The sequence below is a fragment of the Orcinus orca genome, chromosome X (assembly GCF_937001465.1).
Source record: "Orcinus orca chromosome X, mOrcOrc1.1, whole genome shotgun sequence".
Taxonomy (NCBI): domain Eukaryota; kingdom Metazoa; phylum Chordata; class Mammalia; order Artiodactyla; family Delphinidae; genus Orcinus; species Orcinus orca.
The window spans coordinates 34,602,221-34,620,460 of NC_064580.1; the positions used below are offsets into that span (position 1 = coordinate 34,602,221).

Below are 18,240 nucleotides of genomic sequence, written 5' to 3' on the forward strand. Positions count from 1 at the left end.
AGGGGATATGGGGATACATGTATACGTATAGCTGATTCATTTTGTTATACAGAAGAAACTAACACAAGATTATAAAGCACAACCTCCAATAATGTGCATGCTCTGCGTTTATCTTCTCTTTCCACGCATTGATTTAGTTTCACAGCCAAGTCACACTTGAGTGCCTCTGACTGATGGAATCTTTTTTTGTTTCTTTTTAAATTTTTTATTGAAGTATAGTTGATTTACAGTGTTGTGTTACTTTCTGCTATACAGCAAAGTGATTCAGTTATACATATATAGAGACATTCTTTTTCATATTCTTTTCCATTATGGTTTATCACAGTATATTGAATATAGTTCTCTGTACTATACAATAGGGCCTTGTTGTTTATCCATCCTGTATGTAATAGCTTTCGTCTGCTAACCCCAAACTCCCAATCCATCCCTCCTCCAACCTCCCCTTGACTGATGGAATCTTAATCACTTCTCAGACTGTAGCTGCAAAGGACTCTGGGGAATATAATAGTTTGTATGTCTTTCATCATCTACATGCTAAAAAGGGTTGAATACATATTAAGCAAACCTATATACATTATCGACCATACTGCCCCTGTCCTAAAGATCACTGAATGAGTCTCTAATATAAAAGATTTTAGATGCTGTAGAAGGTAGTCTTCAAACTGCCCCCCCCACCACAGTGATCCTCACCTCTTGGTATCCATACCCTTGTATACTCCCCTCCCTCACTGAATAGGGCTGACCTATGTGATGAGTAGGATTCTATGGAAGTAACCGCCTTCTTTTGAGGCTAGGTCATAAAAGATATTGTCATTTCTACTTTGTTCTCTCTTGGATCACTTCCATTGGAAGAAGCCAACCACCTTGTTATGAGAACACTCATGCAACTCTGTGAAGAGGCCCACTTGGGGAATAACAGAGATCTCCTCCAACAACCACTGCCAACTTGCCAGTCATGTGAGTGAGCTGCCATGGAAGTGGATCCTCCAGCCCCAATCAAACCTTCAGATGACTATAGCCCTGGACAACATCTGACTGCAACCCCATGAGAGACTACAAGCCAGGATTATTTAGCTAAGCTGCTCCCAAATCCATGACCCAGAGACATTGTGAGAGATAATGTTTATTGTTATGTTGTTACTAAGCTTTGGGGTAATTTTTAATGCATAAGTAGATGCATAATATAGTTACCAGCATGTTGGACATTAATCTTTTCTTCAATGTGCTTTGGATGATCTCATTGCCTTTTTTTATTCCCCACCCCATTCATCTAAGTTCAAGCCCAAGAGCTGACGGCTTGTAGAGGTGAAATCTGCAGTTCTCTGGGAATGGCCTGGACTCTTCCACCTTCTGGCTTAGCCTTCACTAAGCCTTCTGATAATGGTCAAGCAGTTCCTCTTAGACCAACCTCCCACAGACAACTGTATGTGGACAAAATATAAAAGAAAACAACTACCTGAAGGTACTGAAGAGCGACCAAAAAACAGGCAGATAGCAGAGGGCGGTCATCACTTGGAAGGGGGTACGTACGCTAGGTGAATCATCAGGGTTTGCTGGGTTTTGTGTAAGGGCAGGTTGCTATATGCACCATGCTGGGGTTGGGGAGGAGGCTTAAATGAAGATAGTCTTAGTGGTTTGAAGAACCAGAGGAAAGGGCAGGAGCAACCATAGCAACTGAAAAGTCAGAAGGGAAATCCCAGAAAGGAGATAACCAGAAATGGGCAGCAGAGAAGGGGAGCTCCAGATTCTGTATATAAACTACCTAAATTTCTCACTGGTCACTGTACCACTCATGTGCAGGCCGGGAGTAAGGGGCAGGTTCCAAGTAGCCCAGGGAAGTTTAAAAGAACTGAACTGAGATTCCAGCTGCTGTCTACCAAAACAGAGCTTGAGTTCCGCCAATTTAATTGCCTGCTGCTTCATTACACACACACACACACACACACACACGCACGCACGCACGCACGCACGCACGCACGCATGCACATGTAAAAGTGCTGCGGTACCAAACAGTATGACCAAGCAGAACTGAGGATTGTTTGTTTTATGGGGTCCAAAAGGCACATAGAAAAGTCCTGTAAGATTTGCAGTGAAAAACCAGTCCTCTAGAAGAGAGCCTATTAATCTTTGAAATGGCCCCAAATTTTGGTGTAGGTTATGTATGTATGCATGCATGCATATATATGTATCTTTTTATTGAATAAATTTGACACGTAACATTTTGTGGATTTAAGATGTATAATGTGCTACTATGATATATTTATATATTGCAACATGATTGCAATTGTAGCAGTATCTATGACTTTACATAATTTTAGTATATATTTTTGTCTATATTCATTATACTGTGAATTAGATGTCTGTGGCTTATTTACTACTCATTGCCAGTTTGTACCCTTAAACAACATCAGTCTTATCCCCTACCCGCTGGTAACCACCATTTCACTCTGTTTTTTACAGGTTTGACTTTTTAAGTTTCCACATGTAAGTGATATCATGCAGTACTTGTCTTTCTCTGACTTATCTTCCTTGGCATAATGTGCTCAGGGTCTATCCATGTTGCCACAAATAGCAGGGTATCTTCCTTTCTCTCGGCAGAATAATGTTCCGTTATGTATATATGCCATATCTTTATTTCCATTCATCTGTTGATGGGCATTTGGGTTATTTTCATATCTTGGCTATGGTTAATAATGCTGCAGTAAACACAGGAGTGCCTGTCTCTCTTCAAAATCCCATTTTCATTTCCTTTGGGTATATACCTAGAAGGGGAATTACTGGATTGTATGATAGTTCTATTTTTAATTTTTTGAGGAACCTCCATATTGTTTTCCATAGGGTTGGACCAACTTACATTCGGACCAGCAGTGTACAAGGGTTCCTTTTTCTCCACCTCCTCACCAGCACCTGTTGTCTCTGTCTTCTTGAGGATCGGCATTCTAACAGGTGTGAGATATCTGTTTGTGGTTTTGACCTGCATTTCCCTGCTGAATAGTGACATTGGGCATCTTTTTGTGTGCCTGTTGGCCATCTTGATGTCCTCCTTGGAAAACTGTTCCAATTTTCTGCCCCTTTTTTAATTGGATTGTTTGTTTGCTATTGAGTAACTTCTTTATATATTTTGGATGTTGACCCCGTATCAACTATATGATTTGCAATTATTTTCTCCCATTCAGTAGGTTGCCTTTTCAATGTGCTGATGATTTCGTTTGCTGTGAAAAAGTTTTTGAGTTTGATGATTTTTGCTTTCGTTGTTTGTCCTTTTGGCACCGTGTTGAAAAAAAATCATTGCCAAGTCCAATATCAAGAAGCTTCTTCCCTACATCTTCTTCTAGGAGTTTCATGTTATCAGGGCTTATATTTAAGTCTTTGATCCTTTTCAAGTTAATTTTTGCAAGTGGTGTAAGACAGGGGTCCAGTTTCATTTTTCTGCTTGTGTTTCTCCAATTTTCCCAGCACCATTTTTTTAAGAGACTATACTTTCCCCATTGGGTCTTCTTGGCTCCCTTATTGAATATTAGTTGACCGTATATGCTGGAATTTATTTCTGGGCTCTCTGTTCCGTTGGTCTATGTGTCCATTTTTGTGCCAATGCTGTACTGTTTTTACTAATATGGCTTTGTAGTATAGTTTGAAATCAGGACGTCTGATACTTCCAGCTTCGTTCTTTTTTCCAGGATTGCTTTGGCTGTTTGGGGTCTTCATGGTTCCACACCAATTTTAGGGTTGTTTATTCTATTTCTGTGAAGAATGTCTTTGGTATTTTGATGATTGTACTGAAGCTGTAGATGGCTCAGGTTAGTGTGGGGATTTTAACAATATTAATTCCTCCAATCCGTGAACACAGGATGTCTTTCCATTTGTTGGCGTCTTCATCAGTTTCTTTCAGCAAAGTCTTGTAGTTTTCATTATACAGAACTTTCCCTTCCTTGGTTAAATTTATTCCTAAGTATTTTATTGCTTTTGATGCTATTGTGAATGGGATAGTTTTCTTTCTTTGTTAGATGCTGCTTCATTAGTGTAAAGGAATGTGATTGATTTCTGTATGTTGATTTTGTATCCTGCAACTGTACTAAAATCGTTGATTAGTTCCAACAGTTTAAACTGACTCCTTGGGATTTTCTATATATAAGATCATATCAACAGCAAATAGTGACACTTACCTCTTCCTTTCTGGTTTGGATGAATTTTATTTCTTTGTCTTGCTTAATTGCTCTAGCTAGGACTTCCACTACTATGTTGAATAGAAGTGTTCAGAGTTGACATCTTAGTCTTATTCCCGATCTTAGAGGAAAAGCTTTCAGTTTTTCTCCATTGAGTATAATTTTTTTTGGGCTATGAATATTTTTTAATTGAAACATCTCCAGACCCATTCCTGCTCCACAGTCCACTATGAGCAAGCCAGGGAAACTACATTATCAGGACAGGATTTCTTTTTTCTTTACTAGCTTTCTTTTGGAGTGGCCTTTTTCCTTTCTTCTTCTTCTTCAGCAAAAACATCTTTTTTATGTTTTTACTGAACCACTTCAGATTCACTCTTCCACACAGTGAGTTTGTTATATGTGGCCTTTATTATGTTGAGGTATGTTCCTTCTATACCCGGTCCGGTAAAGGTTTTTTATCATGAAAGGATGTTATATTTTGTCACATGCTTTTGCTGCATCTATTGAAGTGATCATGTGATTTTATCTTTCATTTTATTTATTCTTTTTATTTATTTATTATTTATTTCTTTATAATAAATGTTATATTGGCTGTGTTGGGTCTCCACTGCTGCGTGCGGGCTTTCTCTAGTTGCTGTGAGTGGGGGCTACTCTTCGCTGCGGTGCGTGGGCTTCTCATTGCAATGGCTTCTCTTGCTGCGGAGCATGGGCTCTAGGCACGTGGGCTTCGGTAGTTGTGGCACACGGGCTCTAGAGCACAGGCTCAGTAGTTGTGGCACACAGGCTTAGTTGCTCCGCGCCACTTCCCTGGTGGCGCACAGGCTTAGTTGCTTCCTGGACCAGGGCTCGAACCCATGTCCCCTGCATTGGCAGGTGGATTCTTAACCACTGCACCACCAGGGAAGTCCCCTATCTTTCATTTTATTGATGTGATATATTACATTTTTTGATTTGCATATGTTGAACCATCCTTGAATCCTAGGGATAAATCCCACTTGATCATGGTATATCATCTTTTTAATGTGTTCTGGAATTCAGTTTGATATTTTGTTGAGAATTTTTGCATCTCTATTCATCAGGGATGTTGGTCTATAGTTTTCTTGTGGTATCCTTATCTAGTTTGATATCAAGGTAATGCTGCCTTTGTAGAATAACTTTGTTAGTGTTCATTTCTCCTCAGTATTTAAGAGTTTGAGGAGGAAAGGTGTTAATTCTTCTTTAAATGTTTAGTTGAATTCACTGGTAAGCTATCTTGTCCTGGAGTCTTCTGTTTCGGGAGTTTTTGATTACTGAATCAATCTCTTGTTATTGGTCTGTGCAGTTTTTCTGTTTCTTCCTGATTTAGTGTTGGTAGGTTGTGTATTTCTAAAAATGTATTTCTTCTAGTTTATGTAATTTATTAGCATATAATTGTTCACAGTAATCTCTTATGATTGTATGTATTTCTGTGGTATCCTTTGCAATAATATCTCCTCTTTCATTTCTAATTTATTTGAGTCTCTTTTTTCATAGTTAAGTCTAGCTAAAGTTTTGTTAATTTTGTTTATCTTTTTATAGAACAGCTATTAGCTTTGTTGATCCTTTCTATTGTTTTTCTGGTCTCTATTTCATTTATTTCCACTCTGATATTTATTATTTCCTCCCTTCTGCTAACTTTGGGTTTAATTTGTTCTTCTTCTAGTTCCTTGAGGTGTAAAGTTAGGTTGAGATCTTTCTAATTTCTTAATATAGTCAGCTCTCTGTATCCATGGGTTCTGTATCTGGGGATTTAACCAACCATAAATCAAAACTATTTGAAAAATTCCACAAAGTTCTAAAAAGCAAAACTTGAATTTTCTACATGCCAGCAACTATGGGAGGATATGCAGAGGTTATATGCAAATAGTATGACAGTTTATGTAACGGACTTGAGCATCCCTGGATTTTGGTATCCAAGTGGGGTCCTGGAACCAATCTCCTGCAGATACCAAGGGATTGAGTGCATTATGCATTTGTTGCTATAAAATTTCCTCTCAGAAGTGCTCTTGCTGCATCTCACAGGATTTGATATGTTGTATTTCCATTTTCATTTGTTTCCAGACAATTTTATTCCTCTTTTGATTTCTTTGACCCATTGGTTATTTACAAGGGTGTTTAGTTTCCACATATCTGTAGAGCTCTTCACTTTCCTCTTGTTGATTTCTAGTTTCATACCATTGTGGTTAGGAAAAATATTTAGTATGACTTCAGTCTTCTTAAATTTGCTAAGATTTGTGTCCTGTCATATATGTATTCTGGAGAATGTTCCATGTGCACTTGAGAAGAATCAGTATTCTGCTCTTTTTGGATGGAATATCCTGTATATGTCTCTTCAGTCCATTTGTTCTATAAACTATGGTTCATTCCCAATGTTTTCTTATTGATTTTCTGTCTGGAAGATCTATTCTTTACTGATTGCAGGGTATTGAAGCCCTCCACTATTACTTTACTCTTATTTATCCCTTAAGACATAATAGTATTTGCTTAATATATTTCAGAACTTAGGTGTTGGGAGTATATATATTTACAATTCTTTTATCTTCTTGATGTATTGACCTCGTTATCATATAATGACCTTATTTGTCCCTTATTACCATTTTGTTTTGCTTGAAGTCTATTTTGTCTAAGTATGGCTAAGCCTGCTTTCCTTTGGGTTCCACTTGCTTGCAGTATCATCTTCCATCCCTTCACTTTGAGCCTATGTGTGTCTTGAGAGCTAAAAAGACTCTCCTGTAGGCAGCATATAGTTAGGTCTTATTTTTTTTAAATTTATCCAGCCTCTCTGTGCCTTTTGATTGGTGAGTTCAATCCATTTACATTTAAGGTGATGATTGATAGGTAAGGATTTACTACTGCCAATTTTATCTTTTGACTTCTGGTTATTTTGTCTCTCCATTGTTTCTCCTGATAGCCTAATGGGGGGTTTCCTCTGGCTGCCTTTAAAATTCTTATCATTGACCTTTGACAGTTTTATTATATAATATGTCTTGGAGAAGGTGTTCTGTTAGGTTCATGGACTTGTAAATCCAGTTCCTTCCCCAGATTTGGGTAGTTCTCACCTATTATTACTTTAAATAAGATCTCTGCCCCCTTCTCCCTCTCTTCTCCCTCTGGTATACCCATTCATCTTAATTCTCTCTCCTCTTATACCTGAATTATTTCTAAATTCCTATCCTCAAGCTCACTTATTCTCCCTTCCATCTGATCTGCTCTGTTTTCAGTGCTTTCTAATGCATTCTTTTTCTCATTTATTGAGTTCTTCAGCTCCAGAATCTTTGTTTGAAATTCTTTAAAAAATAACCAATCTCTGTGGTGAAATACTACTTCTGTTCATTAATTTTATTCCTGAGTTCACTGAATTGCCTTTGAGTTTTCTTGCAGCTCATTGAATTTGTTCTTAACAGCTATTTTGAATTCTTTATCAGTTCGATTGCAGTATTCTGTATCTTTGGATTCAGTTCTTGAAGAATTGTCATTTTCTTTTTGTGATACCCTGTTAACTATGTTTTTTTCCATAGTTTTTGATAAAATGTGCCTCTGCTGCTGCGTTTGGAATAGGGAGCACCTGTCTTATTTAGGTAAGGTTTTGTTTACTTCAATTCAGGAGGTTGGTAGTTAAGACCCTTCCTTTTGTTTTCCAGAAGGTGGCACTATAGCAAACGTTTTGGTTTCTCTTAATGGGCGCTGACTCCCTACTAAGGTTGGGAATGTACATATGGGGGAAAAAAACGGGGGGGATTTTTTTTAAAAGGTGGCAGCAGAGTGTGAGGGGATGTGTGCTTAAAATTTGGGGCTTTGGGTGTGCCCATGGCCTGGTAGGGGGTTCTTCGAGGGGGGGGTTGGATCCCAGAAGTCCATGGGCAGACCTCTTGCTGGCATCTCAGGGCAGATAGCAGGAGATATATTCCTTCAGTTCCCTTTCCCTCACCACAGTCATTGATATCTCTCTTCAGATATGCAGGGTGTTGCTCAAGAGCAACGGGACCCTCCAGCTGCAGCCCACAGGGACTGATAGCCTTGCACTCACTCCCTTTTACTTTTCACCTCGTTTGCTAGAGAGGTCACCGCTGGTGCTGCCACTACTGCTTCTGCAATTCCCTTAGCTCTGTAGGCTCTTCTGAGGTCCTATCCACCCACTTTCGTATGCACAGATAGATGGCGTTCTTCTGAGGTCCTATCCACCCACTTTCGTATGCACAGATAGATGGAGTTCTCGGGTGTCCTGGTGTGCTGTGCAGGGGTGCTTTTGTTTACAGATGTCCAATTACACGTTAGAGGGGAGGAAAAAAAGGAAAGGCTCATGTTACCATGATGCTGACGTGACTCTGGATATGTAATTTTTTAAAATACCACAGTACACTTATTCTTCAAATAGTCTGTATCTCATTAGGCAAAGTGTCTGTAATATTCTAAGCTCATCAGGAAGACTTGTTTGAAGAAATCAGGGCGGGTCCTTAAACATAAGCTCATCCTCAAGGCTTGAAGCTTTCAGGTTATGGGCCAAAGGGCACAAGCTGGCTTTTCACAGACAGGAAGCTTTAATGTGGGCTGATATGTTTACTTAATTGTGTGACAAATGATCTTTTGAAACAAACTAGTCATTGGTTAACATTCCTCTCCCAACCATGTCAGTGACCTTTTATCTGATACATCTGAGGGAGACAGAGGTCAAAGCACCTACTAGTGTGCTTTGTGGGGGAAAAAACATATTTGTAAATGAAATATAACCCTATTCACAGGATAGCAGTCACTGCCTAATGTCCAGAAGTATCAAATCTGCTTCTCGTTTTAAATCTTCCTGTTGGAATTTGGACTTTCCATCATTGATTTTGTTATTTGTTCAGGAATAGATGGAAATTTCCCCTCAATGTTTGGCTGGCAAAGCTAAAAGAGTCCAACTCCTGGTTATAAAACTATGATTTTTCAGGCCCAACCTTAGGCAGTTACAAAGGCTTCGCCTGGAAGGTCTCATAAGGAAAAGCTGCTCTCCCAACACAGACTGGTATACAGTCAATGAATCACAGTCACTGGCTGCAACTGTAGCCAAGGACTGTTCATGTCCTTTCACATATTTGCATTCCTAGCCCACGTGATGTTTATTCTTAGGTCTCTGAGGCCTTGGGCAGAGGTCTTCACGCTCCTGTGCTGGGACCTTATAGGAGGAAGAGGGGAATCTGAAGACACTTTTCCCCACTGATTCAGTATCCAGTACTTTTCCACTCCTAGACCCTCGCCCTTCCATGACCCCAGGGTGCATCAAACTGCCACAGCTGGGTCTCCCTCAACAGTGTAACAACCCCATGTCTTTGGTGAGCCACGTGACCTTCAACTGGTGCACTGGTCCACTGGAGAAAACAGAAGATGGAGAAATATACAACGGAACTTCCAGTTTTAGCTTCTTGGTTATGCCATCACAGTAAGTGATTAAATTCTTACCTCTTTCATTTTCGGCTTGTTGCTTTAACTGGCTTCTCTGACCCTTCCATGTTCAGCTCTCCCAGCTCAACTGAGCTCCTCCTGACAAGACTCATTTTTCCATTCCTAAAACAAACGCCAAGAATCACAGTCCTAAAACCTGTGACCACAGTGAGCAAGTATGGCTAGTGCTTGAAAAAGAAAATGAGTTTTAGTAAATTTGCTCCCAAATATTTTATTAATAAGTTTTATATAAAAAAGATAGAGATGTGTCACACTGTAGAAAAGGCATTGAAAGCATGTGTATGGTTGTAGGTTCTATTTTCTCTGCCAAATTAACCAGCCATGATGGAGTTAAGAGAGTATCATTCATATTTTTTGGAATACTTCAAAGTACAAAAAGCAGTGTTAATATTTTAAGTGCAAAGAAAGTTTATAATAAAATAGACTTTAAAAATTACAAATAAAAATCTGTACATCAAGGATATTTTCCAGGCCTTCCTGTGTGCATAGCACGGATATAGAAAGAGAAGGGGAACTGCCGAGAGAGGACCCGTCACATCAGGTGTTGCAGGTCTGGCCCATTTCAGCTTGCAGGACCATCTCCTCTTTTCTCAAGGGGAAAGTGTCGATCAAGGTGAAGAGGGCCACAGGCGTCACCAGGGAGACATAGCGCTCCCTGTCCATGCCGTGCTTATCCACTAGCACCATACTGAAGGAGTAGAGTGGGATTCTCAGCAACAGCCTAGGGCAAAGAAAAGAGAAGCCTAGGTCAAAATTGGCTCCCCGAGGCTTCTGGTGGACCCACTAGAGTCCTAGAATGACACTGTGTGCAGAGAAAGGCTTAATACCACAAAGGACTGAATTACCCTTTAGACCCTTGCTACTCAAACCTACTGGATTAGAATCTATATGATGAGTAAGAGCCACTGAAGACTGGTGTGCACGTGACAGGTTGAGTAGCATGGCTTTAGAGTCTAGTGGCCAGGAAGACTTTAGACCTGCAGTGGTGCTATGTACCAATAGGTGCTCCAAGGCATGTATGACAATGCTAACAAAATTTTTCTGTATTAAACTGGAGTCAACCCCCATTCGCAGACTAGGTTTGCACAACCACATACCCACTAGAGTCATTGGTTATCACTGGTTATCAACACAAGTTTTGGTGTTCACAATGGCAGGGGGTGTGCTACTGGCCTCTAGTGGTTGGAGGCCAGGGCTGCTGCCTAACATCCTACAATGCACAGACCAGCCCTCTCCCCACCAAAGAACGATCAGGCCCCAAATGTCCATAGTGGCAAGGTTGAGAAACCCTGGCCCAGGTGAAGCTGATTGAGATGACGTTCCAAACATTGTAGCTCTGGCCCATCGAGCTCACAACTGCATAGAGGGAATCGAACTGGCTCTTCACCCTGGGCTGAAGGACTTGGTTAATTAGAATTTTTTTTATACCTCAATTTCAAAAAGCATTTGAAGTGATTTCAAGGGCCTGTTTTTTTTCTATTCTACCCCCATTAGAATTGAAACTGTAAAAAAGAATGTATTTCAGTACCATGTTTAGATGAAAAAAGCCAGAGAAAGCAAACAGATAAGCTGAGACCAAGGGAAAAAAGAGCACACTCAGCTAAACTGAACAACAAAATCTGGAGAAGACACTTTCTTATGCCTTTTATGAGGGACTTTCAAGGAAGATGGGAATACTTTCTATCTTATCCCCATGGGAAACTAAATTGCTAATCCACTTCTAGTGAGTAGAGATAAAAGCGTTACAGTGTCTGCACTGGTTTCTTGTGGTAAGAAGAGGGGACCTCAAGAAGTGCATTAATGAGTTTTTGAACATGTAAACGTAAAGCATGAAAGTGAGGTGAGAATGTTAAGAAGAGGAATATTTAGAGTTTGGAGGCAGGGGGAGAAGGGGGAAGTCCTAGGGCAGGGGTGACCCAGGAAAACAGAGAAATAGGAAAGTCTGGAGGGAAAAAAAGGCTATGCAACTTTGTGGTGGCTGGAACCTGTGGGAAAGGACCTGGAGCATGGGGTGGTCCAGTACTTAAGTCAGGATAGAACCCCCCCACCATGGTGCTACCATCTACCACACGCATTCCTCCTGTGAGCTTTGTGCCCTGACTAACAGAATATTATGAGGGAAAACTGCCATGAGAGGAGATGAGTGGTCAGGGCAGCAGGCTACCAACAGGTACAGAAATGCATCCGCCATGGCTAAGAGACCACAGAAATTCAGGGGATGGATAGACACCCGATGGATGAGGGGTGGTACCCAGCCACAGTTCAGAGTTACACAAATGTCAGACTGAAATGAACTCCTGGAGAATCTTCTAGAGAACTAGACAAAAAAAAATACAACCCTCCTCCTCCTCCTCCCACGGACACACCAAATCTACAACTACATATGGAACAATATTCTCTGCCAGAAAGCGAAAAACTAGGACTCTTGCATATCAGGCAAGCGAGAAGGAAATCACACCAAAGTGGGTAGAAGAGGCTGAGACACAATCTTGTCCAAAAACCTAGCAATACATCCAGCCCCAGTCACTGCCCCCACCCACGTGGAGGGAACTGGAAACCTGGAGTTTCTCCCTGAGGAGCAAAGGGTTCCAATCCCACATCAGGCACTCCAGCTTTTAAGACCCACGCCTGAGAGACAAACCCCAAAATATCTCTTTGAAAACCAACAGGGCTCACACCCACAAGATCTGCTGGGCTGTCGCAAACTCAGAAACACCCCAAGACACAGTGCAGAAGTATCCGTTTGAAAAGTACCCACACTTTATGTGAATAGGCTCATTTAATAACCTTAAAGCATCAGAGTGGGGCAGGGATGTGCCAGTGGAAGCAGTTTTCAAACTCCCCCTCCACCTTGCTAAAAGCCAGCAGAAACCATCTGTAATCTCTTTTCCAGCGGGTTGCCACCTTTACGTTCCATCTAGCAGAGACATCTTCTTGCATTCCTCCTGCCTTGCTAAATCCAGCAGCACCTTACATCTCTCTCTCTCTTGCCTGGCTCCAGTGGCCAACAGGCCTTATGCTTGCAGACCCTCAGGACTGCATCTACTTGCTAAGCTGCTGCCTGAGGGTCTGCCTTCCAATCAGCCTGAATCTAGGTGCTGACTGATCCTCTCCATTGGAGCACTAACAGGTCTTGGCGCACCCTGAAACTCTGGGAGCTATTACAAATAAAATAAGCTATATAGACAATCACAAAGGTCTGAGAGACAAGAGTTAGGGCAGGGTTGGATAATAAGTTTTATCTCCTACCTGAGGCCACTCCTTCAAGACCAGAAGCGGCTGTTGTGTATTCTAATGCATAGAAACCAACAGAGAGCCAAGTAAAATGAAGAAACAGATGAATATGTTCTTCCATATATAAAACAGATAAACAGGTAAGATAACCAACAAGGACCTATTGTATAGCACAGGGAACTCTACTCAATATTCTCTGATAACCTCTATGAGAGAAGAATCTAAAAAAGAATGTATATATATACACACACACACACACACATATATATAACTGAATCACTTTGCTGTACACCTGAAACATAACATTGTAAATCAACTATACTCCAATAAAATTAAAATGTAAAAAGATAAGGCGATTGTCAAAACTTAAGCTAAATAAAAACTCAGGCCAAAATTCAAGCCCCCCCCCCCAAAAAAAATTAAGAAGGTCAAGATGGTGACAGCACACCACTAAACCAAACACAAGACCCTTTTCAGTGTGGGACCTGTGTGCTTGCACAGGTCACACACCCATGAAACTGGCCCTGGGTCTACAAGTCCACCAAATCTTTCCAAACAATGCAATCATGCTAAGCCAACCTCAAGTTCCAGGATATGACAGTCAAGGAATAGCTAATTACAATTCCTAATGCTATGAGATGTCTTTCTATTACCAGTTCACTCTTGGCAAAATAAATGCATATCAAGTAAAATAGATAAAAAGGGACCTACTGTATAGCACAAGGAACTATATTGAATATCTTGTAGTGACCTATAATGGAAAAGGAGATGAAAGAACAGAAAAACCTCAGGAAAAAAACTTAACGAAACAAAGATAGGTAATTCACCTGATAAAGAGTTAAAAGTAATGGTTATAAAGATGCTCACCAAACTCAGAAGAATGAGTGAACATGGTGAACTTCAAAGAGAGAGAAAATATAAAAAAGTACCAAAGAGAAGTCACAGAGCTGAAGAACACAGTAACTATAGTGAAAAATACACTAGAGGGGTTCAAGGGCAGGTGAAGCAGTGGAAAGTACTGGCAAACTCAAAGACAAGGCAGTGGAACTCACCCAGAGAACTAAAAGAAAAAAGAATTTGTTTTTTTCATTAAGATAACTTAAGAGATTTATGGGACACTACCAAGCACACTAACATTCACAGTATAGGGATCCTAGCAGGAGCACAGACAAAGCAGCAGAAAACTTATTTTAATAAGGAACAGCTGAAACCTTCCCTAACCTGGGGAGAAAAACACAGATCCAGGAAGCCAAGAGAGTTCCAAAAAAGAGGAACCTAAACAAACCACACCAAGACCCATTATAATTAAAATATAAAAAGCTTAACGTCATGGAGAGAATCTAATGAGAAAAAACAGCATGTTACACACAAGAGAATCCCATAAAAATATCAGATTTTTCAGCAGAAACGTAGCAGGCCAGAGGGAGTGAAACTGTTTATTCTCCTGAAAGATAAAAGCTTATAACCAAGAATATATTATACTACCCAACAAAATCATTCAGAATTGGAGAGATGAAGAGTTTTCTAGAGAAGCAAAAGCTAAGGGGAAGACCACCAATAAACCAGCCTTATAAGAAATGTTAAAGGGACTTCTTTAAGCTGAAAAGGGCACTCATTAGTAATAAGAAAAAGTATCAGTATAAATCTCACTGTTAAAAGGTAGGTATACTATGATAAAGGAGGCAAGAACATACAATGGAGCAAAGACAGGCTCTTCAATAAATGGTGCTGGGAAAACTGTACTGCTACACGTAAGACAGGAAAATTAGAACATTTTCTAACACCATCTACAAAAATAAAATGGATTAAAGACTGAAAGGTAAGAACAAATCCTATAAACCTCCTAGAGGAGAACACTAGGGAGAATACTCCTAGGGAAAACACTGTGACATAAATCACAGCAATACATTTTTGGATTTGTCTCCTAGAGTAATGGAAATAAACATAACCAAATAGGACCTAATTAAACTTAAAACCTTTTGCACAGCAATGAAAACTGCAAACAAAATGAAAAGACAACTTATGGACTGGGAGAAAATATTTACAAACAATGTGACGAAAGGTTAATATCCAAAATATACAAACACCTCATGCAGCACATTATCAAAAAAGACAACCCAATATCCCTACCCAATGGGCAGGATACCTAAATAGACAATTCTCCAAAGAAGACATACAGATGGCCAACAGACACATGAAAAGATGATCAGGATCGCTAATTATTAGAGAAATGCAAATCAAATCTACAAAGGAGTTCTCACACCAGTCAGAATAGCCGTCATCAAAAAGTGTACAGGGCTTCCCTGGTGGCGCAGTGGTTGAGAATCTGCCTGCCAATGCAGGGGACACAGGTTCGAGCCCTGGTCTGGGAAGATCCCACATGCCACGGAGCAACTGGGCCTGTGAGCCATAACTACTGAGCCTGTGTGTCTGGAGCCTGTGCTCCGCAACAAGAGAGGCCGCAATAGTGAGAGGCCCACGCACCGCGATGAAGAGTGGCCCCCGCTCGCCGCAACTAGAGAAAGCCCTCGCACAGAAACGAAGACCCAACGCAGCCAAAAATAAATACATAAATAAATAAATTTATATTAAAAAAAGTCTACAGATTTTGGGGGAAGTGTAGACACATTCATTCTCTAATTGTGGCGATGGCTTTATGGGTGTTTACATATGTCAAATCTTATCACACTATGCTTTAAGTATGTACAGTTCATTGTATGTCAATTGTACCTTATGATCTATAAAACTCTTAGGCCATGACTTAGCAAAGTTCTTAAAATATCAAATGTATTGAAGATGAACAGTATGAAGAAATGCAAATGATAATGGCCGGTATTCTCCAGTTATACTAAAATAAATATGAATATTATTTTCTCAAAAAAAAGTCTACAAATAATAAATGCTGGAGAGGGTATGGAGAAAAAGGAACCCTGCTACACTGTTGGTGGGAATGTAAATTGGTGCAGCCACTATGTAAAACAGTACAGAGGTTCCGTAAAAAGCTAAAAATAGAGTTACCATATGATCTTACAATCCCACTCCTAGGCATAACTCTGGAGAAAACTTTAAGCTCACCTCATCTCATGAAAACACCAAAACCACAACTGCTGAACAACCACCAACAAAAAAACACTGGAACCTACCAAAAAAGATATTTTACATTCAAAGACAAGAAGAAATGACAACTGAACAGTAACGGGTGGTTTTGCAACATAATCAAATCCCATACCTGCCAGGTGGGTGACCCACAAACTGGAAAATAATTATATTGCAGAGTTTCTCCAAAAGAATGTGAGTCCCAAGCCCTACATCAGGCTCCCCAGCTTGAGGGTCTGACATCAGGAGGAAGAAGCCCCAGTGCATTTGGCTTTGAAGGCCAGTGGGGCTTGAGTGCAGTAGCTCCACAGGACTGGGGAAAACAGACTCCACCCTTGGAGGGCACACACAGTGTTTCACGTACACTGCGACCCAGCAGAAAGCCTGGGCTGTACCTACCTACAAGTCTTGGAGGGTCTCCTGGGGAGGCAGGAATCAGCTGTGGCTCACTGCGGGGGCGGGGGGGACCAAGGATACTGGTGGCAGAGGCTCCAGAGAATACTGTCAGAATGAGCTCTCCTAGAGGTCGCAATTTTGGCATAAGGACCTGGCCCCTCTCAACAGCCTTCAGGCTCCAGTGCTGGGACGCCTCAGGCCAAACAAACCAGCAGAGGGGGAATACAGTGCTACCCATCAGCAGAGAGGCTGCCTAAAGTCCTCAGCCAACAGCCACCAATAAACACACCCCTTGACATGGCTCTGCCCCCCAGAGGGACAAGACCCAGCTCCTCAGTTCCTCACAGCAGGAAGCCTGTATAAGCCCCAGGACCAAACTCACCCACCAGAAGCAAAGGGAGCAGGCACCAGAAGCAAAACGGAGCTACGATCCTGCAGACAGTGGAAAGGAGACCACAAACACAGAAAGTTATAAAAAGTGAGATGGCAGAGAAATGTTCCAGATGAAGGAACAAGATAAGAACCCACAAGAACAAGTAAATAACTGTAGATTGGCAACCTACCTGAAAAAGAAAATGATAGTAAAGATGATCCAAGATCTCGGAAAAAGAATGGAGGCACAGATCAAGAAGATACAAGAGATGTTTAACAAAGAGCTAGAAGATTTAAAGAACAAAGAGCTAGAAGATTTAAAGAACAAACAGATGAACAATACAATAACTGGAATGAAAAATATACTAGAAGAAATCAACAGCAGAATAATTGAGGCAGAAGAACGAATAAGTGAGATGGAAGACAGAATGGTGGAAATCACTGTCATGGAACAGAAAAAAAATGAAAAGAAATGAGGACAGTCTAAGAGACTAAACCAACTAGAAGAAGAACAAACAAAACGCAAAATTAGTAGAAGGAAAGAAAGATCAGCAGAAATCAATGAAATAGAGATGAAGAAAACAATAGAAAAGATAAAACTAAAAAGCTGACTCTGATAACATAAACAAAATTGATAAACCTTTAGCAAAACTCATGAAGGACAAAAGCGAGAGGACTGGAATCAATAAAATTAGAAATGAAAATGGAGAAGTTACAATGGACACCACAGAAATACAAAGGATCATAGGAGACTACTACAAGCAACTATATGCCAGTAAAATGGACAACCTAGAAGAAATGGACAATTTCTTAGAAAGGTACAACCTTCCAAGACTGAACCAAGAAGAAATAGAAAATATGAATAGACCAATCACAAGTACTGAAATCGAAACAGTGATTTAAAAACTTCCAAACAAAAGTCTAGGACCAGATGGCTTCACAGGCAAATTCTGTCACCTATTCTTCTGAAACTATTCCAAAGATTGCAGACGAAGGAACACTCCCAAGCCCATTCTATGAGGCCACCATCACCCTGATACTAAAACTAGACAAAGATACCACAAAAAAAGAAAGTTACAAGCCAGTATCACTGATGAACATGGACGGAAAAATCATCAACAAAATACTAGCAAACTGAATCCAACAATACATTAAAATGATCATACACCATGATCAAGTGGGGTTTATCTCAGGGATGCAAGGATTCTTTCACATCTGCAAATCAGTGTGATACACCACACTGACAAATTCAAAAATAAAAACCATATGATCATCTCAATAGATGCAGAAAAAGCTTTTGGCAAAATTCAACACCCATTTATGATAAAATCTCTCCAGAAAGGGGGCACAGAGAAAACACACTTCAACATTATAAAAGGCCATATATGACAAACCTACAGTTAACATCATTCTCAACAGTGAAAAGCTGAAAACATTTCCTCTAAGATCAGGAACAAGACAAGGATGTGCAATGTCGCCACTTTTATTCAACAGTTTTGGAGGTCCTAGCCACAGCAATCAG

General features: G+C 40.4%; 1 protein-coding gene across 3 annotated transcripts in view; it reads right to left on the reverse strand.

Annotated features, from left to right (window-relative positions):
* Nucleotides 1-9,815: 9,815 nt before the first annotated feature.
* SRPX (sushi repeat containing protein X-linked) overlaps nt 9,816-18,240 on the reverse strand; it is a 99,846-nt gene continuing 91,421 nt past the window's right edge. For all 3 annotated transcript variants that reach the window (XM_033408567.2, XM_004281337.3, XM_004281338.3), the window contains one exon: nt 9,816-10,341. In XM_033408567.2, coding sequence (XP_033264458.1) covers nt 10,158-10,341 — 184 coding nt within the window. In that variant the 3' untranslated portion in view covers nt 9,816-10,157. The remainder of the gene's footprint in view (nt 10,342-18,240) is intronic.